Genomic DNA, 17,560 nt, shown 5'->3' with positions numbered 1-17,560 from the left:
ACCTGACATGCATGTTTTTGGAATGTGTGAGGAAACCGGAGTGCCCGGAGGAAACCGATGCAAGCACGGGGAGAACATGCAAACGCCACACAGGAAGGTTCGATCTCATAACCTTAGAACTGTGCCGCACCACTGCACCGACCGCCATGCTGCAATTTGAATACTACTTAAAAAAAATACATTAAAAATCACATAGTTGTGCATCTTTAATGGGACAGACTGTAATATTTAGCGCCCTCTAGTGGTAGAATAACTTGAATTTGGATAAAAATAAACAATTCTTCAAAAATACATGGAACTATCTCACTAATGTTCATTTTTATCCCCCAAAATCCTTGGTCGAGACTTTTTCTTGTATCCCTACCTTGGAGTCACCGCCATGTCTGTCTGGCATCTTGCTGCTATTCTGTACTCTGGCACTTATTTTTGTTTGACAACAGTGTCACCAAATCAAATATTACAGACTGGGGTTTTAAAAATACGGTAAGAAATTTGTATTTTACACATCAGAAGGCTTGCCCAGAGGAGGGCAACCCAAAATGTCAAAAGGGCTTGTTGCTGACCCCTGACCTATAGGAAACTGACGTGATTGTCCGCCATCTTGCTGCTAACGGTACACCCAAAAAAAAACTTGACAAAAGCTCTGAAAATGAGAGGAAAAATGGTGTGGTTTGGTCACTTTGAGTCTCTGTAATTTATTTTCTTCCTGGTACTTTGTAGCACTCATTTTTTGTTGCACGACACAATACAGTAACATCTGATGGTCAAATATTAGTGTCATTTTATGAAAATATAATGGGCAAAGCACCAGTGTTCAGATTTTTTTTAATGAAAAACAACAATACAAAATTATCTGTAAAACATTGCATTCTAGAACAACGCAAAAGCTTAATGAACAAAATTTAAGCCCGCACTTACAAAACAGTAAGATTAAATGAACCGTGTCATGTTTTTAGGATGAGAAAACGAAAAGAACAACCACCCAACCCACCAGACCACAAACTGAAAAAGAGGAAAAAGAAAATGTAGCAATCCCATACAACTGCCTTGCATACCATAAAGCGAATCTAAGGAGAACAGTATATATAACCGAATTTTCCAGAGCATACGGTGCACCTAAAAACCACAAATTGGCCAACAATTTCAAAGAGCACCTTATAACCCTTACATACAAAAAAATATGGCGGAAGGATTGAGAATGCATACAGTATTTATACGTATGCTTGCTACTGTATATGTACCAGGACTGATCAATAGGAAAAAATAGCTACCCAAAATCGCAGCGCAATGGGAATCGAGCGCGGCTCGTGGCGGTGAGAGCCCCATTGATACACATGAAAAGGCAGATTTTATTTCTCTATCACACTATTTTTACGAAAGGTGCCAGAAACGAATGTTGGAAAATTGAGAAAACAGTCATCTGGATGTTCTGTTTCATCATCAGATACACTAGAGAGTTCTTTCCCTTGTGTTGCTTTTTTTGTGTTTATATCTTTCCGTTTCTCCATTCTCTAACATTTGTTTATTGCACAGCGAGTAAAGATTGCGTGATTATGAGATAAAATATAATTGCTTTTCATAAGTCAACTGTATAAGTAGTGGTCAGGTGGAGTGTTTCTCAACTGGTGGGTTGGGACCCAAAAGAAGGTCGCGACCTGTTTTCAGTGGGCCTTTGGCTTTGCAAAATAACGCTAAGGAGAGAAAAAAAAATCATATCTCTGGATCATTAAAATCCTGAATATAAGATAGCCAGCAATAATGATAACTAAAGTGCCCAATTTTCCCATAAATTCCTCCAAACTATTACTGTTTTGAGGTCAAATGTAGAAATAAGTAATGCTTAATTTTCTTCAAAGCACAATATCAATCTACCAATAAGCTACCAAAAGAAAGGTTCATTTTGTGGAATTGAATAATTTAAAATTTTGCTTTTGTGTAACTGCAAAATAAATTGATTTTTTCCATCCTAGTGCAGTGTTGATATTTTGGGTTCTCTACTAAAAGTACATAATTTAGGTCCCTTATGTCTTTGCATGATGAGACTGTTAAAATGGCTCAAGCTACTGAAGTCAAGCACTTGGGATTTCCTTAAAAATGAAGCCTATTGAGCATTACAGGGAATATTATTACTAAAAGCTGTTAGTTTTGGCTGGTCATTTTGGGAATACATTTCAGAAGTGGATTTTTTTTACTTGATTTGGGACACAGCTTGTAATTAGGCTGGATCAGTTAAGAACCACTTAGTCTAATGGTTGGGTTCTGGCGCTCTCACTGCCACGACCCTAGTTCAATTCCTATTGCACACAATGTTTTTCAATTTTTGTCAGTGATATTCTTTTACTGATCAATCATTGCACTAATATATACCGGAAGTGAATAATAAGCGCAACAGTTCTACACAAATACGATAACTCTTAATGTGGTTTTATTTCCCTTATAGTCCATTGCGCCTTATATATGAAAAGTATATAACAAAAGGCATCTTTTGGGGGGTTGTGCCTTATAATCTGATCTGCCTTTAGAGTGCAGAAAATTTGGTACTTGCAACCCTGAAAAACACCTCATCCCCACACCAACATTGAACATACTGCAGAACGCATGTGTTTGAAAACAACTGTGAGAATGAATCTGGGCTGGGCACGTCATCCTGAATTATATTATATTGTTTAAAGGCGTTTTCTTCTCACTCACTGCCACTCTGGCTTTTCGGGCATGGGGTGGAAAGGCTGCGTGGGAGAAAACAGAGAGGGACCACTGGACACATAAGTAGGTATGAAGTATGGCTGCAGGCTGATGGGGGGTGAAAGTATCTGGAGGTCCTGAGTGGTGGACTGGTTGTAAATATTAGGCGCAGAGAACATCTGATAGGAATCCATGCCACCACCTGCATGAAAATGGAATATTCCTGAGTTAAAAGTAAAATCGAGCTTAGAAGATCCAGCCCGACACATTAATTCATTCACTACCTCTAACAGCTATGGAGAGATTTACACTGTTAAAAAAGAAATCTATATTACTCTATAATTTTGCTCATTTGAATACATTTTCTCCATGTTTTATTAGAAAAAAAAGAAAACAAAATTATTTACCAGTAAAAATCAAATTGCATAATTTAACTCATCTCCCCCGCTGACAGATACTTTTTCCTTGTTTTTGCAGAAAAAAATATCTGAGGGCTCGAGAGGAAGAGATGTGTTCTATGACAACAAATTAAAGCCTGCCTTTTATAACAAAATCAGAGTTAATCATGACTGTGTAAACACAATCTTATATTTCTGTGGCTAAGAGGTTACATTAACCAGCAACTTTCCATCATTGACTGTTTTTTTTCAGGAGTTGATGGGAACATTTTAAGGCAGTTTGTCATTTTGACCTGTTGAAAATGTCCCTAATAATCCAGCGCAGCACTTTGAGAGAGAGAGAGGCAGAGACTAAGAAGAACAATGATGGATGGATAATAGACAGAGACACGACATAATTTTTAAGTATCTACACCTCGTTTTAGTACACATTTTTATTAACATATATTCATTTTAAAAATATTTTTCAAGTCAGCAGGAGAGAAGTCTGGCCCGACCTGAACGCAATGATTGACATTTTAGGGCCGACCCAGGCCAAAATTTGGTCGGACTTGGACCTTACCTTTTTGCTGAGTACAATGCATTGGCAGATTATCCTCATTTTAATAGTATTTTTGTATGAAAATACAACTTTTTTCCCCTCATTATTTTAGTAAAATAAGAACAAAATATTAAGTACTCTAATATGAAAACTAACATTGAAATTCTATGACATCAGCCTATCAACAATTTATTTTATTTTGAATATTTTTGTTGTTAAATGTATTATTTCATCTTATTTCAAACACAGGGTATACTAACAACAATACACCGAATGATTAGAAGTGTTGATATTACTACTATACTCGTAAAAAGAGGGTAAATATTTAGTACAGTACAGAAAAAATTGTACTGTATGTAGTTACACTTTACTGGAAGAATAAGGTGAAATATAGGAAACCAAGAAAAGCAACCCTGGGAAAATGCAACAATTGATTTTCTGTCCTTGTCAAATGTAATCCTTATATAATTTTCAGAGAAAGAAAAGTCAAATCTAAAATCATCTGCCATTGGACCTATATACCATTTGAAGTATAATTTTCGTTTTACTAAGTTTGAACTTTTTGAACTAAAATAGGGGGAACATACTTAAAATCATTAGCTATTCAAAGAAAGGACTGTAATGATATTCCTGAATTTTGTAAAAATAAATGGTTTAATTAATAATTATCCGTCATTGGTTATAATAAATGACTTTGTTTAGTTCAAGGATGTTTTTCGTCTTCAAAATATATAGTAAGATTAGTAAAAAAAATGAGAAAAATTCACCAAAGGTTCATGATATATTTTCCAGGGTAAACTTTCACCCACTTCCACATCTTGCAAAATAAACTAACATTCTATTTGCCAAAATTATTTCAAGGGCAATCAAATCTTCGCGGGCCCTAATCAAATTCACTGATTGTGATCAGGCAGGGGTCCCCAAACTAAAGCCCAAGGGCCGAAAATGGCATGCCTCTGGATTCTGTCCGGCCCTCTAAACAATACCAGGGAGAACCGCACATTTTTGAACCTAAAAAAAGAACTCCAAAGTGTGTGCTGGATTTTAGTAATATAGGGATTATTGGGGTTTTTAAGGGTTATAGACGACATATGAAAGGCCTTGGGTTTATTATTATCATCACACTACTTTAGTCAAGGTATCAGAGATGAATGTTAATTTTGTTGTGCATTTTGCATGTTACAATGAAAATGTGTAGCTTACAATGCTTAGGATAGAAGAATAAGATTTATTGTCATTGTACAGTAACATGTGAAGTTATTTTTTTTCTCTGAATGCAACAGATATTAAACATGGGTCACGGCAGTGAAAGTAACAATTCCTTTCGAATGGACCACTAGTGATGTAGGTGACATTCATCATCATCACCAGAGTGGTTTTCCCTCTTCGTTTTCTGCAGGTATTTATATCTTTCAGGACGACACCTCAGTTTCTTCCATTCACTAACATCTTCTGTGGTACCATGACTAAAATAGGGTGATAATGAGATAAAATCTACTGCCTTTTTGCAAGTCATCCCTACCACTGGTGGTCCAGTTCTTTGACAAGTAGGCTAAACTTGGATCTTGGCACTCACAGGAAAAGGTTTGGGGAGCCCTGTTATTAGGGAATGGTATCAAATATCACTTACTGTAGCCGGTGGACTGAACATTATTGTGGCCCCAGATCGAGTTCCCCGCAGAACCAAAGTTTAAATTTGAGGTTGTGTCCAGGTTAGAGTAGAGGCTTGGTCTGCCCATGTTGGACATTGGGTCCAGGTTAGAGTAGAGGCTTGGTCTTCCTATGTAAGGCGGTAGAGCCGTTGAACTTTGGCACAAAGGTGGCAGCAGCACATATGTAGGCGATAACATATTCTGCAGCTGGAATGGTGGAGGAACCTGCCTGGGCGGAAAATAGTCCAGGGGGTTGCTAAAGACAGATGGAAAATATAACATAAAATAGTCCATATTAAACAAAAAAAAACATACATCCATCCATCCATCCATTATCTGCACCGCTCCTCAGTAGGGTCGCGGGGGTGCTGGAGCCCATCTCCGCTATCTTTGGGCAGTGGGCAGGGAACACCCTGAACTGGTTGCCAGCCAATCACAGGGCAGACAGGGACAGACAACTCACTCGCTCATTCACACCTAGAGACAATTTGGACCGGCCAATTAACCTAACATGCATGTTTTTGGAATGTGGGAGGAAACCGGAGTGCCCGGAGAAAACCCACGCAAGCACGGGGAGAACATGCAAACTCCACACAGGAGGCTCGAACTCATGACTGCTCCAAAAAATCTAGTATATCTCTAAATACTATATAAAAATGAAAGGTTTGTGAATGAATGTTTGATTCCTAATGTATTAAAAGTAATTTGCATCGCGGACTGAAATATTACGCGATCCATTATCTCCGATTCCCCATTGGTGCGAGCGGGGACCGGCAGAGAGCACTTTTGACAGGTCTTTGGGGCGGCAGTAGCTCAGGAGGTAGAGCTATCGTTTTAGGATTAAGGGATCCCAGTTCGAATCCCGGCTTGTCCGTGTTACATGCCGAAGTGTCCTTGGGTAAGACACTGAACCCCCAATACCCCCAATAAGCAGGTTAGCAGCCTTACATGGCTGCACAGATCATGGCCGCTATTGGGAAATGTGAAGCACAATGTAAAGCGCTTTGGGAGGTCATTAACTTGAAAAGCGCTATATAAATGCAGATCATTTTATTTCATTTCATTTCATTCTTGCCAGCTTAAAATAAAGTGCAGGGTTGTGGCCATGATCCATTATCCCCGACCACATATTGCTGCAGAGACCAGCAAAGCGTACTTGTCGGGCCTGACATTTTTTTTGTTGATGTTGTTATTGTATTTCTGCCAAAATGAACTGCACTTGTGTGGCCGAGATCCATTATCACTGATCCCCTATTACTGCGAGTGGGGCCTGGCAGGGGGGCACACGTTCTGCCCTATCTGAAATGAAATGCATAGATGTCGACACGATCTGGCAGAGCGCTTTTTCCTTCCAGGTTCGGCCATTGAAATGTGCCATTGTAGCATGCCTAAAATAAACTGCACTGTTTTTGGTCATGATCCATTATCCCCAGTTGGCTTTGGCTGAGATGCAGGGCTGAGCGAGCAATTTGTGTCATGAATAGCAGCTCTTTTACTCTATTATTCCCGTTTTACTTGAACAAAAACTTGGCTGCCGCGATCTGTTATCCCGGGGGGTCGACTATTGCTGCATGCGGGGGCCGGCGGAGCGCATTTTTAAAAATGGGATACGTATGTGGGCTGTCATATATCGCGGGGGTTGTGGTTTCCACTAACCACGATAAACTAGAGATTACAGTACAGTATTCTCAAAAATGAGCTGTGTATTTGCTGTGTATAAGAAATCGACCTTAGTGAGGATAAGCGGTGCAGAGGATGGATTAAAGAAGTCTTACTAATTTCTCAAGTCGATTACATAAGTAAATTGACAATACAGTAATACATCTTCATTTATAGAAACATAATCATAATCACCATCTAGCATCACTACAAAGTGGCCCGCGACAAGAATCCTTTGAACATCTTTGATGTAGTTGTACCTCATATTGTGTCCACTGAATGTGCTTGCATCCATGAAAGATGGTGCCCGTCCTGCAGACAAGGCGTCGTTCTGTGAAGAATGGCTCCCCAAGAAGGAATTGCTGTTTACATAGAAAGGAAGCGACGGTGCAGGTTGTGTGTTGTAGGCCATCGTGGTCAAGGATGGAATACTGGCTGGGCGCAGGAGGGGAGGGCTGCATATTGGCCGGGTGTAAATCTCTGTCTTCACTCTAACTCCAGAATGGGCTTGATTAAAAAAAGTAATTTGGGAAAAAAAGGAAGTCAGGTAGAGCAAATCACAACAACCCCGATTTTACCTCCAGTTCTTAATAGTAGGGCTACAACCGTTAGTGGACGTTGTCGTCATAGTCGATAATAAAAATGGTCGACACTGTTGTCGCTAGACACGTTTTTCTACAGAGTGAGGCATCTCTACATGGAAATATTTCTGCTGAGAGTTGCTCATGCATAATAGAGTCTGTCTCGAGTGGGAACATAGCATTTAACCTGTAGACAATGAACAAAAAGACTACTAGCAGAGTTTGCGAGGAAGATATTGCGTATCATGGCAGGACCTCATTGAACAGCCGAACAAATGAACAGAACGGAGTCTGACTTGCCTTGTAGATTTAGGTAACATGAGGAAGTCAATACGGTTTTGATGATATGCGTTGTACATTTTATATGAATATTTTTCACTAAAAAAAAGGGAACTTGAACATCATGCCAGACTGCACACAGTCCAAAGAACAAACAACAGTTGTTGAAAGGTTAAAAAAGGCAAACCTAAGTTATAAAAAACACTTTCTAAACTGCTGAAACTTGTTAAGTACTTTTATTACTTTTGTCTTTGCAGTTGAACACTGAATGTACTTAAAAAAATACAGGGGTAAAAAATCTTTACCTGATTTTGAAGTAATTATTAATTGCCTGTCCCTAAAATGGACGGATTATTTATGGATTAATGTCTCTACTGAAAGCAGGTTGTTCAATACATCATGTATTTTATACTGTACCATTTTTTGTGTTTATTATCATTTGCCCTATATTTAAATCAACTTCATGCTATATTTAAAGGTGGGAGGCATTATTTGAAAATTGCAAGGAGATGGCAGCAGAGTACCACATGTTTTGCCTTTACAGTGGAACCTCGGTTTTCGAACGCCTCTCAGTTCGAACAAATCGGAGTCCGACCAAAAATTTCGAGAAATTCTTGCTTCACTGTTCGGTCAAAAAATCGGAGTTCGAACGCCTGTAATGCGTGAGTGCGTACGCTAGGGTGCGATGCTGAGCGGCGTACGGGTGTTTTAGCCCCTTATTATGCCTCCAAAGAAAGTCAGTGCAAGCAGCAAAGTTGCTAGAGGTGAAAAAAGAAAAGTAGTGCGTACAACTATTGCATTTAAGAAAGAACATATGAAGGAGGTGTGTGAGTGTCTGATCTTGCTAGGGAATACAGCATGGCTAAATCTACGATCAGTACGATACTAAAGAATAAGGAGGCTGTGAAATCTAGTGATGTGGCTAAGGGAGTGAGTGCTATAAGCAAGCAACGGCCATCCACCTGCGCCTTCTGCTGACCACCACAAAGGTAAGAAATCCTATCCATAATTCTTTTCTTTATCCTTTTTTAAAAAAATTTTTACACGTTCATGTTAGCGTAATCTTTCGTACGGAAGATTACGATAACGCAAACGTACGATTAGCCTGAGTTAGTTTAATGTGGGTGTTGTAACGGAGCCCAACTTTCAGGGTGTTGGAACGGAGCCCCCTTTGCAATGAACCGCTCACCACTTGTTGTGGAGACCCGGGTGCTAAATGACTTGTAAACGACCTAATTTTTTTTGTTTTTACACATTCATGTTAGCGTAATCTTTCGTACGGAAGATTAAGATAACGCGGACATACGATTAGCCTGGGGTAGCTTTATGTTTACGTTAAACATTCAAGGTAAACATTTAGGGTGTTGGAACGGAGCCCCCTTTCCAATGAACCGCTCATCACTTGTTGTGGAGACCCGGGTGCTAAATGACTTGTAAACAAACTGATTTTTTATTTTTACACGTTCATGTTAGAGTAATCTTTCGTACGGAAGATTACCATAACGCGAACGTACGATTAGCCTGGGTTAGCTTTATGTTTACGTTAAACATTCAAGGGTGTTGGAACGGATTAAAACGATTTACATTATTTTTAATGGGAAAAATGATTTCGGTGATCGAACAAATCAGTTTTCGAACAGGGTTCTGAAACGGATTATGGTCGAGAACCGAGGTTCCAGTGTATTTCTTAGACACGCTCAGATAAACTCTTCTTTTTCAATTTTTGGGGGGTTTGTTCCGTCCTGAACAGGCCTGATAAAATGAAAATAAAAGCAGATAGGCCCAATGAAAATAAAGACCTAAGGGCTCTTTGTATTCAGTTGGGTATTGTTAAACCATCCTTAATAGAAAAACACTTAACTTTGAACTTTTTATGGACCCCTCAAACTACACGCCCCACCTTTAAGTAATAATTAATGATTATCCAATTATTCGACTAATCGTTTCAATATTCGGTGACTCGTTGACTATTAAAATAGTCTTTATTTCCAATCCTACTTTATAGGCGGCAATGCTGGTTTCAAAATGCTTAATAAATCAAGTTAAGTTTAACACAAATATGATGGTTTACATTGTTATTAAGAATTAAATGAGAAGACATTCACTAATACAGCCAGAAGAAGAAAACCTGGACTGGTGGCCAGTGGTTGGCTGGTTTGTATGGATGTTGGTAACACCGATGACGTCAGTGATGGAATGAAAGAATCAGAGTTTCCAGAAACCACGGTGCTAAAATGTGGGCATTGTCATTAGATAAAGTACATCTTAAAAAAAAATCTCAATTCAAATTCACCTGCTGGTAGTGGTGACTACAATAGACACTTTGGGGTTGTTCTTTTGGCGCTCACGTTTCCACCTTAAATTCTTCCGTGTTCTGCTGAGCTTGGCTCGCCGGTTCTGGAACCATATCTGACACAGTAGCAAAATGGTCACATCACAGCGATAACATTATGCTGTGTATATGAGATAGAAAGAAGTTCAAAGCAGGAATGGGATACATGAAGATATCACAACATTTACGCATCTCCCGGAGCACTGTGTGAGCAATAATATAAAAATGGGGGGATCATAAAACCACTGCAAACCTACCAATATCTGTCCGTTCCTCCAAACTCTCAGCACAAACAATGAGAAAACTAATCGGAGAACAACCAAGCGGGTAAGTACAGGAGTACACAGCTTAGGTAGGACAGTCTGTTTATAAGACAACTATTAGTTGTAATCTGCATAAATCTTCACTTCAATAAAGAGTGGCATGATGAAAGCCCTTTCTAAAATGTGTTTGCAAGAAGCCACTTGGGAGATACAAAATAACACTTAGAATTAGGTGCTCTGGTAATATGAGTCCAAAATCGAACTTTTTGGGCTGAATGCAAATTGTTATGTTTGGTAGGGGTAACACTGCACATCACCCTGAAAAGACCATCCGAACTGTCAAACATGGTGGTGGCAGCAACATGATCTTCTTCAGCAGGAACTGGGAAGATCGTAAAACCTTTGTAAGGTCCTGTATCTCTTATTTCTCATTGTTATTATTTTCAATTCTATAGACAGTCCTAAACCAGCTTAGGACATAGAGGAACATGACAGTCGCGTAGCTTAGCGGGAGGTAGACACACCACAATACTTTGAGTTTTAACCCCCAAAGATTCTGCGATGACGCTACACTTTCTTGATGCTGGGTAACGGTCCTCTTTGAATGCCGTCTCCAAAGTAGCCAACTGATCTAGAGGTACACAAAAAACACACATGTCAAATACACTTAAAAACGATCATGGAGAAAAATCTAGAGGAAAACAGCAGGAAACGGTGTAGGTCTCACCGTTGGTGTAAAAAGTCCTACTCCTCATCACCGGAAAGAGGTAGTCTTCCACGCACTCCATTTGGGGGAATTGCGGGGACTTAGGGTCTTGGTCTTCGTCGGTGGAGAGCGCCTAGTGGAGTGAAGGACACAAGTGGGCAAAAAAACTTAAATTGGATGCTTCGATACTAAAACAAAAATATGGTGATCATTAAAACAGTCTTTAATTCCAGTCCAACTTTGACTATATATAGGCAGTGACATTTTTTTATGGGTTAGGTTTCTTAGATCATGTTGTTATATTGAAAAATTAATCCATCCATCCATTATCTGCACCGCTTGTCCTCAGTAAGGTCATGGGGGTGCTGGAGCCCATCCCAGCTATCTTCAGGCAGTGGGCAGAGGACACCCTGAACTGGTTGCCAGCCAATCGCAGGGCACACAGAGACATACAACTCACTCGCTCATTCATACCTAGGGACAATTTGGACCGGCCAATTAACCTGACAAGCATGTTGTGGGAATGTGGGAGGAAACCGGAGTGCCAAGAGAAAGTGCAGGCATGGGGAGAACATGCACACTCCACATGGGGAAGTTGCGGTAGCTGGACTTGAACCCTGAACCTCTGCACAGTGGGGCTGCGCGCTAACCACTTATCCGCCGTTGTATTTCTTCATGTATAACCTTTTGATAATTTCAGTCATTTACAACTCACTTATTTAGTCGTCATTAACGCACTTCATGATTATTCATTTTTTTGAGTATGCCTTATTTATTTGTGAATAACATGCATTGCTTTATGTTTTGATAAAAAAAGGACTAAAGTTTCTGTTTGAATTTTGCACAAGTTTTTGGGATTGATCAGAACAAAAATATCGCTGACCACAATTCCAAAACATTGGATGAAACATGAATCAAACCCGGGTCGCAGTAGTCAGAGCAATGACTCGTAATCACTAGCCCACCGGTGATATACTGTAGATGACATACCGAAAAGCTTTAGATATTATCTGATTATCACACTATTTTGGGGGCGGCATTAGCTCAGGAGGTAGATTGCTCGTCTGGGGATCAAGAATTCGCAGGTTCAAATCCTGGCTCCTCCGTGTTACATGTCGAAGTGTCCTTGGGTAAAACACTGAACCCCTAATGCCCCCAATAAGCAGTTTGGCGCCTTGCATGACTGCACGGCCGCTATTGGTGTGTGAGTGTGTGTGAATGGGTAAATGTGAAGCACATTGTAAAGCGGATTGGGAAGTCTTCATTGACTTGAAAAGCGCTATATAAATGAAGATCATTTTTGTTCACAGTACCAGAGAAATGTTAGAAAATAGAAAAAAACAGAAAGATATAAACGCAATAAAAAAGCACTGCAAATCTTCGGTGTATCTGATGATATATAAGTGAAACATTAACATTTTACATAGCTTTTTAATCAAAAATAAAGGTTTGTGGGTTATACACGAGTGCTCATTATAGAATTAGTAACTATAGTAATTATTTACTTCTTGATATCTCCAATCATTCACTTTTATTTTAGTTTCTGCATTGATTAGTGTTTTAAGTTTTCATTTAGGCGAAGGACTCGAGTTTTATCAGTACTTGCCAGAACTGGTCTAGACAAAGGGCTGGTGTGAAGTAGGGATTTTTCCACTACCTCTTAAGTTATGTTTTTGTCATAGCCCTCCTAGTAAACAAGTAATTGTTAGTCATTTTGATTGCGCACTTGAGAATAAAACATTTTGTTCTGTACTTAATTTTCCCCCTGGATTATTATGAATTAAAAACAATTCTGAGGAACTGCTCAACTCCAACGTTAGTTTTTCCTGTATCACATCGCGGATGTAAAAGAAACATGCCGAGGAAGAAAAAGTTGGTTCTCTTCACTCACATCTATTGGTTTCAGGCCATGAGGGAGCACACTTAGTAAGCTGGAAGGGCTGGCAAACACTGATTCGGAATAGATGGGGTCCACATTCAGAGTTGAGGGCACCATAAGTACAGGACCAGATTGTCCGTACAGATCAGAACCAGTGCAGTCTTGATGAGGATCAGAAGGGTTGCTCATGAGTCCATCAGAGGACTCCGTCTGAGATGAGTCTTTGTCAGTATTATCCTCTTGTACTGTAATGTCCAAAGGGCAATTCTCTGGAATAACATGGTCTTCATTTATGGCGGCTTTCTCGTCATCTTCCTTCTCTCCATCTTTTTTATCAGTCACTTTCTCTTCTGTGCTTGTCTCCTGGCCGTCATTAGTTACCAGGTCATCACAGATGATACATGGACAATCTATAATCAACCCCCCCAAAAACAATTATTGTAAGCAAGAAAAAGAAATATGTACAGTATGAATTTAACAAATGGAAAGTTTTAGGGTGCCATTTAAAAAGGTTATTTTGGCAAAAAGTATTTTAGGACAAAAAGCACCAAAAATTGAAAGCAACAAAAACATTCTGAAGAGCCGTTTGGGAGCTGAAAGAGCTGGCACTTTTTAGTGAGCCTAGCTGAAAAAGGCACGTCTCTGAAAAAAGACAGAAACTTGAATGACAACATTGACGTAGTCACATGGGTCAGAATGGTCACAGAGCTATGCAGGCTAACTATGCAGGCGATCATTAAAGTCCACCACACTTGCCCTTCTATAATTTATTGTCTTAGTGATAAATACATAAAAAACTAATATATTTTGTAAAAAAGCTATCCCCCCCATTCCCCTCGCTGCCTCTCTAATCCCCCTCTTACTTGGTGCAAGCTCACATGCACGCTTGCTTTCATCTACTCAATCTCGTGTTGACATTGAATTCAAAATACCGCGCTTAAAACACCGCAGAGGGAACCTGCGTTGTTTTTGCCTGCACACATGAATTTGCTCGTAAATTAATTTTGTAATCTCAAAGCCCTGGTTGTTAATGATGGATTTTTTTGTGCGTTGAGGTCTGGCCAGTGCTCCATTGGGCACGAGCACAGCTTAGAGGAAACATTGCTTAGGAGGCAAACAAACGCAAGCATTACAGATGTATCTTTTTTATGTTTAAATATAGGCTCAAGATACACTTATACTATATATCTTATAAGTGATGTTGCTCTCATGCTATTGTCTCCTTGTTTTTGAGGGAAAAAAGTGAGCCTGGGTGTTCGGACTGGCACTTGAAAATGATGTACAACGAAAATAAGAATACAACAAGCCCTATTGGTTTTCATTTTTCCTTTCTGTTCAATGTATTTCTAGCCAAACACTTTTCAATTACTTGCAAAAGGGAGAGTTAGAGTGGATCAATACATTAACTGTGATAACAGAAAAGGCCAGAAATGTCAGTCAAGAGTAAAACTTGATAATTAGCTTTTGAAGACATGCTGACCAATTGTTTGTTAATAACTGTGTATTTAAATTGCTGTTCAACGCAAACACATTTGATGAAGAGGTTAAAAGTTGACTTTAAGTGACCTTCCTGAAAAGTCAATTGTTTAGATCAGTGTTTTTCAACCAGTGCCCCGGGGCACACTAGTGCGCTGGGAGACCTTGTCTAGTGTGCCGGATATTATCTTTCCATTAAAAAAGCATGCCAATGTTTAGTATATTTCCTTTTATTCCAGTGGTCAGCCAAAAACCTTTAACATTCATCTACCCGGCAGCAGTTTCCTATTCTTTACCCTTTATATATTAATTATGAGGTAGACAGGGAAATGTTATTAATAACTTAACTTTATTTGATGAAGCTGTTCAAGATTGTACTCCAATAGAAATAATAAGACTAATCAGTGTAATGTTGCTTTTAATTGTACTCATTTGGATTGATAATTTCTTATTTAAAAAAACAAACTGAAAAAGTTAATGTAGTAAAATAAAAAGTAATCTTACTGGAAGATGTTTTTGCTCATTTTAAGTATTGGAGCTAGAGGTAAGATCGGGCCAAAAAAAAGCACCCGAGCCCGACGCAGGCCCGAGGGGTATTAAACCCGACCCGGACCGAGCCCGACTAATTAACTGGATTTGCTGGCCCGGCCCGAAAGGGGCCCGAAATTACATATTTTATTTATAAGGAGGGGTGATTTATGATAACAAATTAAACTCTGCCTTTTGTTACAACATCTAGGCCTAAGTTAAATAAAACTGTATAAACATTTACATCTTTTATATTTCTGTGTCTGCACTGCAGATGTTACATTAAGCGACTATCTGTCATTGACGGGTTGTTTTTTTTTGAGGTAGCGAAAACATTTAAGGGCGTCCGTCATTTTGACGACTTGATCATTGGGCCATAATCCACAGCAGCAGTAGTAGTACGTCCTTAAGATTTTAGCGCAGCACTTTCATTGAGGGGGTGTTGACGTGTTGTGCCCTTTTCCGACTCCTATGCAAATTCCCCCCCCCCTGATCGTATTCTATATAAAACGCTTATTAAAACAATAAAGCGAGCTAATTATAATAATTGGGAGATAAAGCAGTGGTGAGGGTTTTTCCAACCAAGTTGAAGTCCGTTCCAACAAAGTGACACGTTATAGCAAGATAACTCATCTTTCTGAAGTCATCCGTCCACATGTCGGTACTCATGGCAACGCCACACCCACTTGCCAGAGCTTTCTTTACGCGCTCAATTAACACGCTCCTTTTCACCTCAGCCTTCTCGGTGCACGCCTTTGACACCGTGGTGTAGTGGGGCAGAACTGAGTCGACAGGTGCACGGCCAAAAGTTGACCCAACATTGATTAATTCTTGGGCCAGACATTTGAAACCTTCGCCACTAACTACTGAGAAGGGTCTGAGGTCTCGACAGCAAAAGTCTACACACTTGTCTGTGATGGCTTGCTTAGCGCGAAGAGGGACTGTCTTTGGGACGAATGATAATATAGATGTCTGACGTTCATTACTTTTGCCAGGACAGCTTTTTAAATGTCTGATCAGCGTCGAGGTCCCAGTCTTTTTGCTATCGTATGCGAGCAAATTGCCACATTGACACTCAGCGAAGCCAACGCAAGTCTCTGTATCATTTTCTACTATCAATTTGAAATTGCTCCACACTTCACTCTTACCAGAGTGCGTTTTCCTCGTCAGTTCACCTCTCTTGAGTTTATCCTTAACTTCTTGTTGGTCCGACTCCATATTGGGGATACCAGGCCAAAATCACGCGAATTTGCGGAGGGGAAGATTATTAAGAGGACAGCATTCACGTCACGTCACGTGCACAGAACATGCTCTGGCTCCGTTAAAAGCAATTACAGCTCCTTCTCCGTTTTATCCAAATTATTTATTTTATAACAAGTATTCCTTGGTCTAGTATCCATACATAGTTTAAGTATATATTTTTAATGAACATATATTTATAATTATTAATTAATTTAAAAAAAAAAAAAAAAAAAAAAAAAAAAAAAAAAAAAGCAGGACCGAACCCGACCCGACCCGACCGTATGACTGACATTTCAGGCCCGACCCGGCCCGAAATTGCCTCGGGTTCGGGTTCGGGCTCGGGCCATAAATCTTAGGTCTAATTGGAGCACATTGTAAAGCGCTTTGGGAAGTCATTGACTTGAAAAGAGCTATATAAATGCAGATCATTTATTATTTTTATATTAATATTTTTTAGAAAAAGAAAATTAATATACAGTAAAACTTATAAAAGTGATAAATATAGTTTAATTACTGTAAAAATTATTAAACAAAATAAATAACCTGTATTACCTCCAGAGCCTCAGTGACCACAATCAATGATAAAAATGTTACACTGTCAATATAGGCGACATGATCATTTAAGTTTTGAAAAATAAATTGACATAATATCTCAACATTTTTGTCAGTGTGCCTCAAGATTTTTTTCGTCTAAAAAGTGTGCCTCGGCTCAAAAAAGGTTTCAGAAACACTAGTTTAGATCCATTGGCAAACTTCAGATTGCTATCTTATTTTTTGGACAAAGAAAAAACTGCATTTTTAAGAAAAATTAGCAATTAAGTCAACATCAATACCTCTCGAATATGCATATATATGTGTTTGTTTAATCGCTAAACACAGGATATTTTGGAAAAATTAATTGTCTTTTTTGTCGTTGATAATTTACAAGATAAACGGTACACAGCATGTTGCTGCAAGCAAGTAAAGTTATCTTAAGTCATCTTGGTTGCATAAAAGTGCATAAGCAGCCTAATGCTGTAGAGATAATTAAAAAAAAATGTACCCGATGACCGATGTGTGCCTGAATGCTAATATTTTTTTCTCGGGCCTGCAAGCCCCTTCTGCAAAATGAACGAGCGGGGTAGTAAAATTGGTAATTAAGAGAAAAAATAAGTGAGAGTATAAAGCTTACCAATTGCATTCAAAGAGTCTTCATCCATATTCTCACTTTAGCACTAAATGGCAATTTAATCCGTATTTAATTAACGGTAACAAGTGTTAATGAAATTGCAAAGAGACGAGTTGCAGAAAATCTCGTTTAGGGGGATGTAGTTGCATCATCGGCCACGAGAGGGATATATAC

At 39.2% G+C, this 17,560-nt stretch overlaps 1 protein-coding gene across 2 annotated transcripts; it reads right to left on the bottom strand.

Annotated features, from left to right (window-relative positions):
* Positions 1-828: 828 nt before the first annotated feature.
* Positions 829-17,534, bottom strand: LOC148351825 (uncharacterized). Of its 2 annotated transcripts, none has more exons than XM_088354501.1 (9): positions 17,390-17,534; positions 12,985-13,382; positions 11,115-11,226; positions 10,912-11,018; positions 10,086-10,201; positions 9,921-10,021; positions 7,193-7,439; positions 5,252-5,529; positions 829-2,884 (listed from the first exon to the last, which is right to left on the bottom strand). In XM_088354501.1, exons 1-9 carry the CDS (start codon positions 17,415-17,417, stop codon positions 2,688-2,690), a joined length of 1,584 nt encoding a protein of 527 aa, XP_088210627.1. In that variant the 5' UTR covers positions 17,418-17,534; the 3' UTR covers positions 829-2,687. The 2 variants fall into 2 exon arrangements, with proteins under 2 accessions (XP_088210627.1, XP_088210628.1); XM_088354502.1 differs by having other exon boundaries at positions 5,252-5,502.
* Positions 17,535-17,560: the final 26 nt, after the last annotated feature.

This window comes from Urocampus carinirostris, chromosome 15 (genome assembly GCF_059441175.1).
Source record: "Urocampus carinirostris isolate Australia breed hairy pipefish chromosome 15, RoL_Ucar_1.0, whole genome shotgun sequence".
Classification (NCBI taxonomy): domain Eukaryota; kingdom Metazoa; phylum Chordata; class Actinopteri; order Syngnathiformes; family Syngnathidae; genus Urocampus; species Urocampus carinirostris.
The sequence above is the reverse complement of the archived record's forward strand: the minus strand, read 5'-3'. Positions and strand labels throughout refer to the sequence as shown.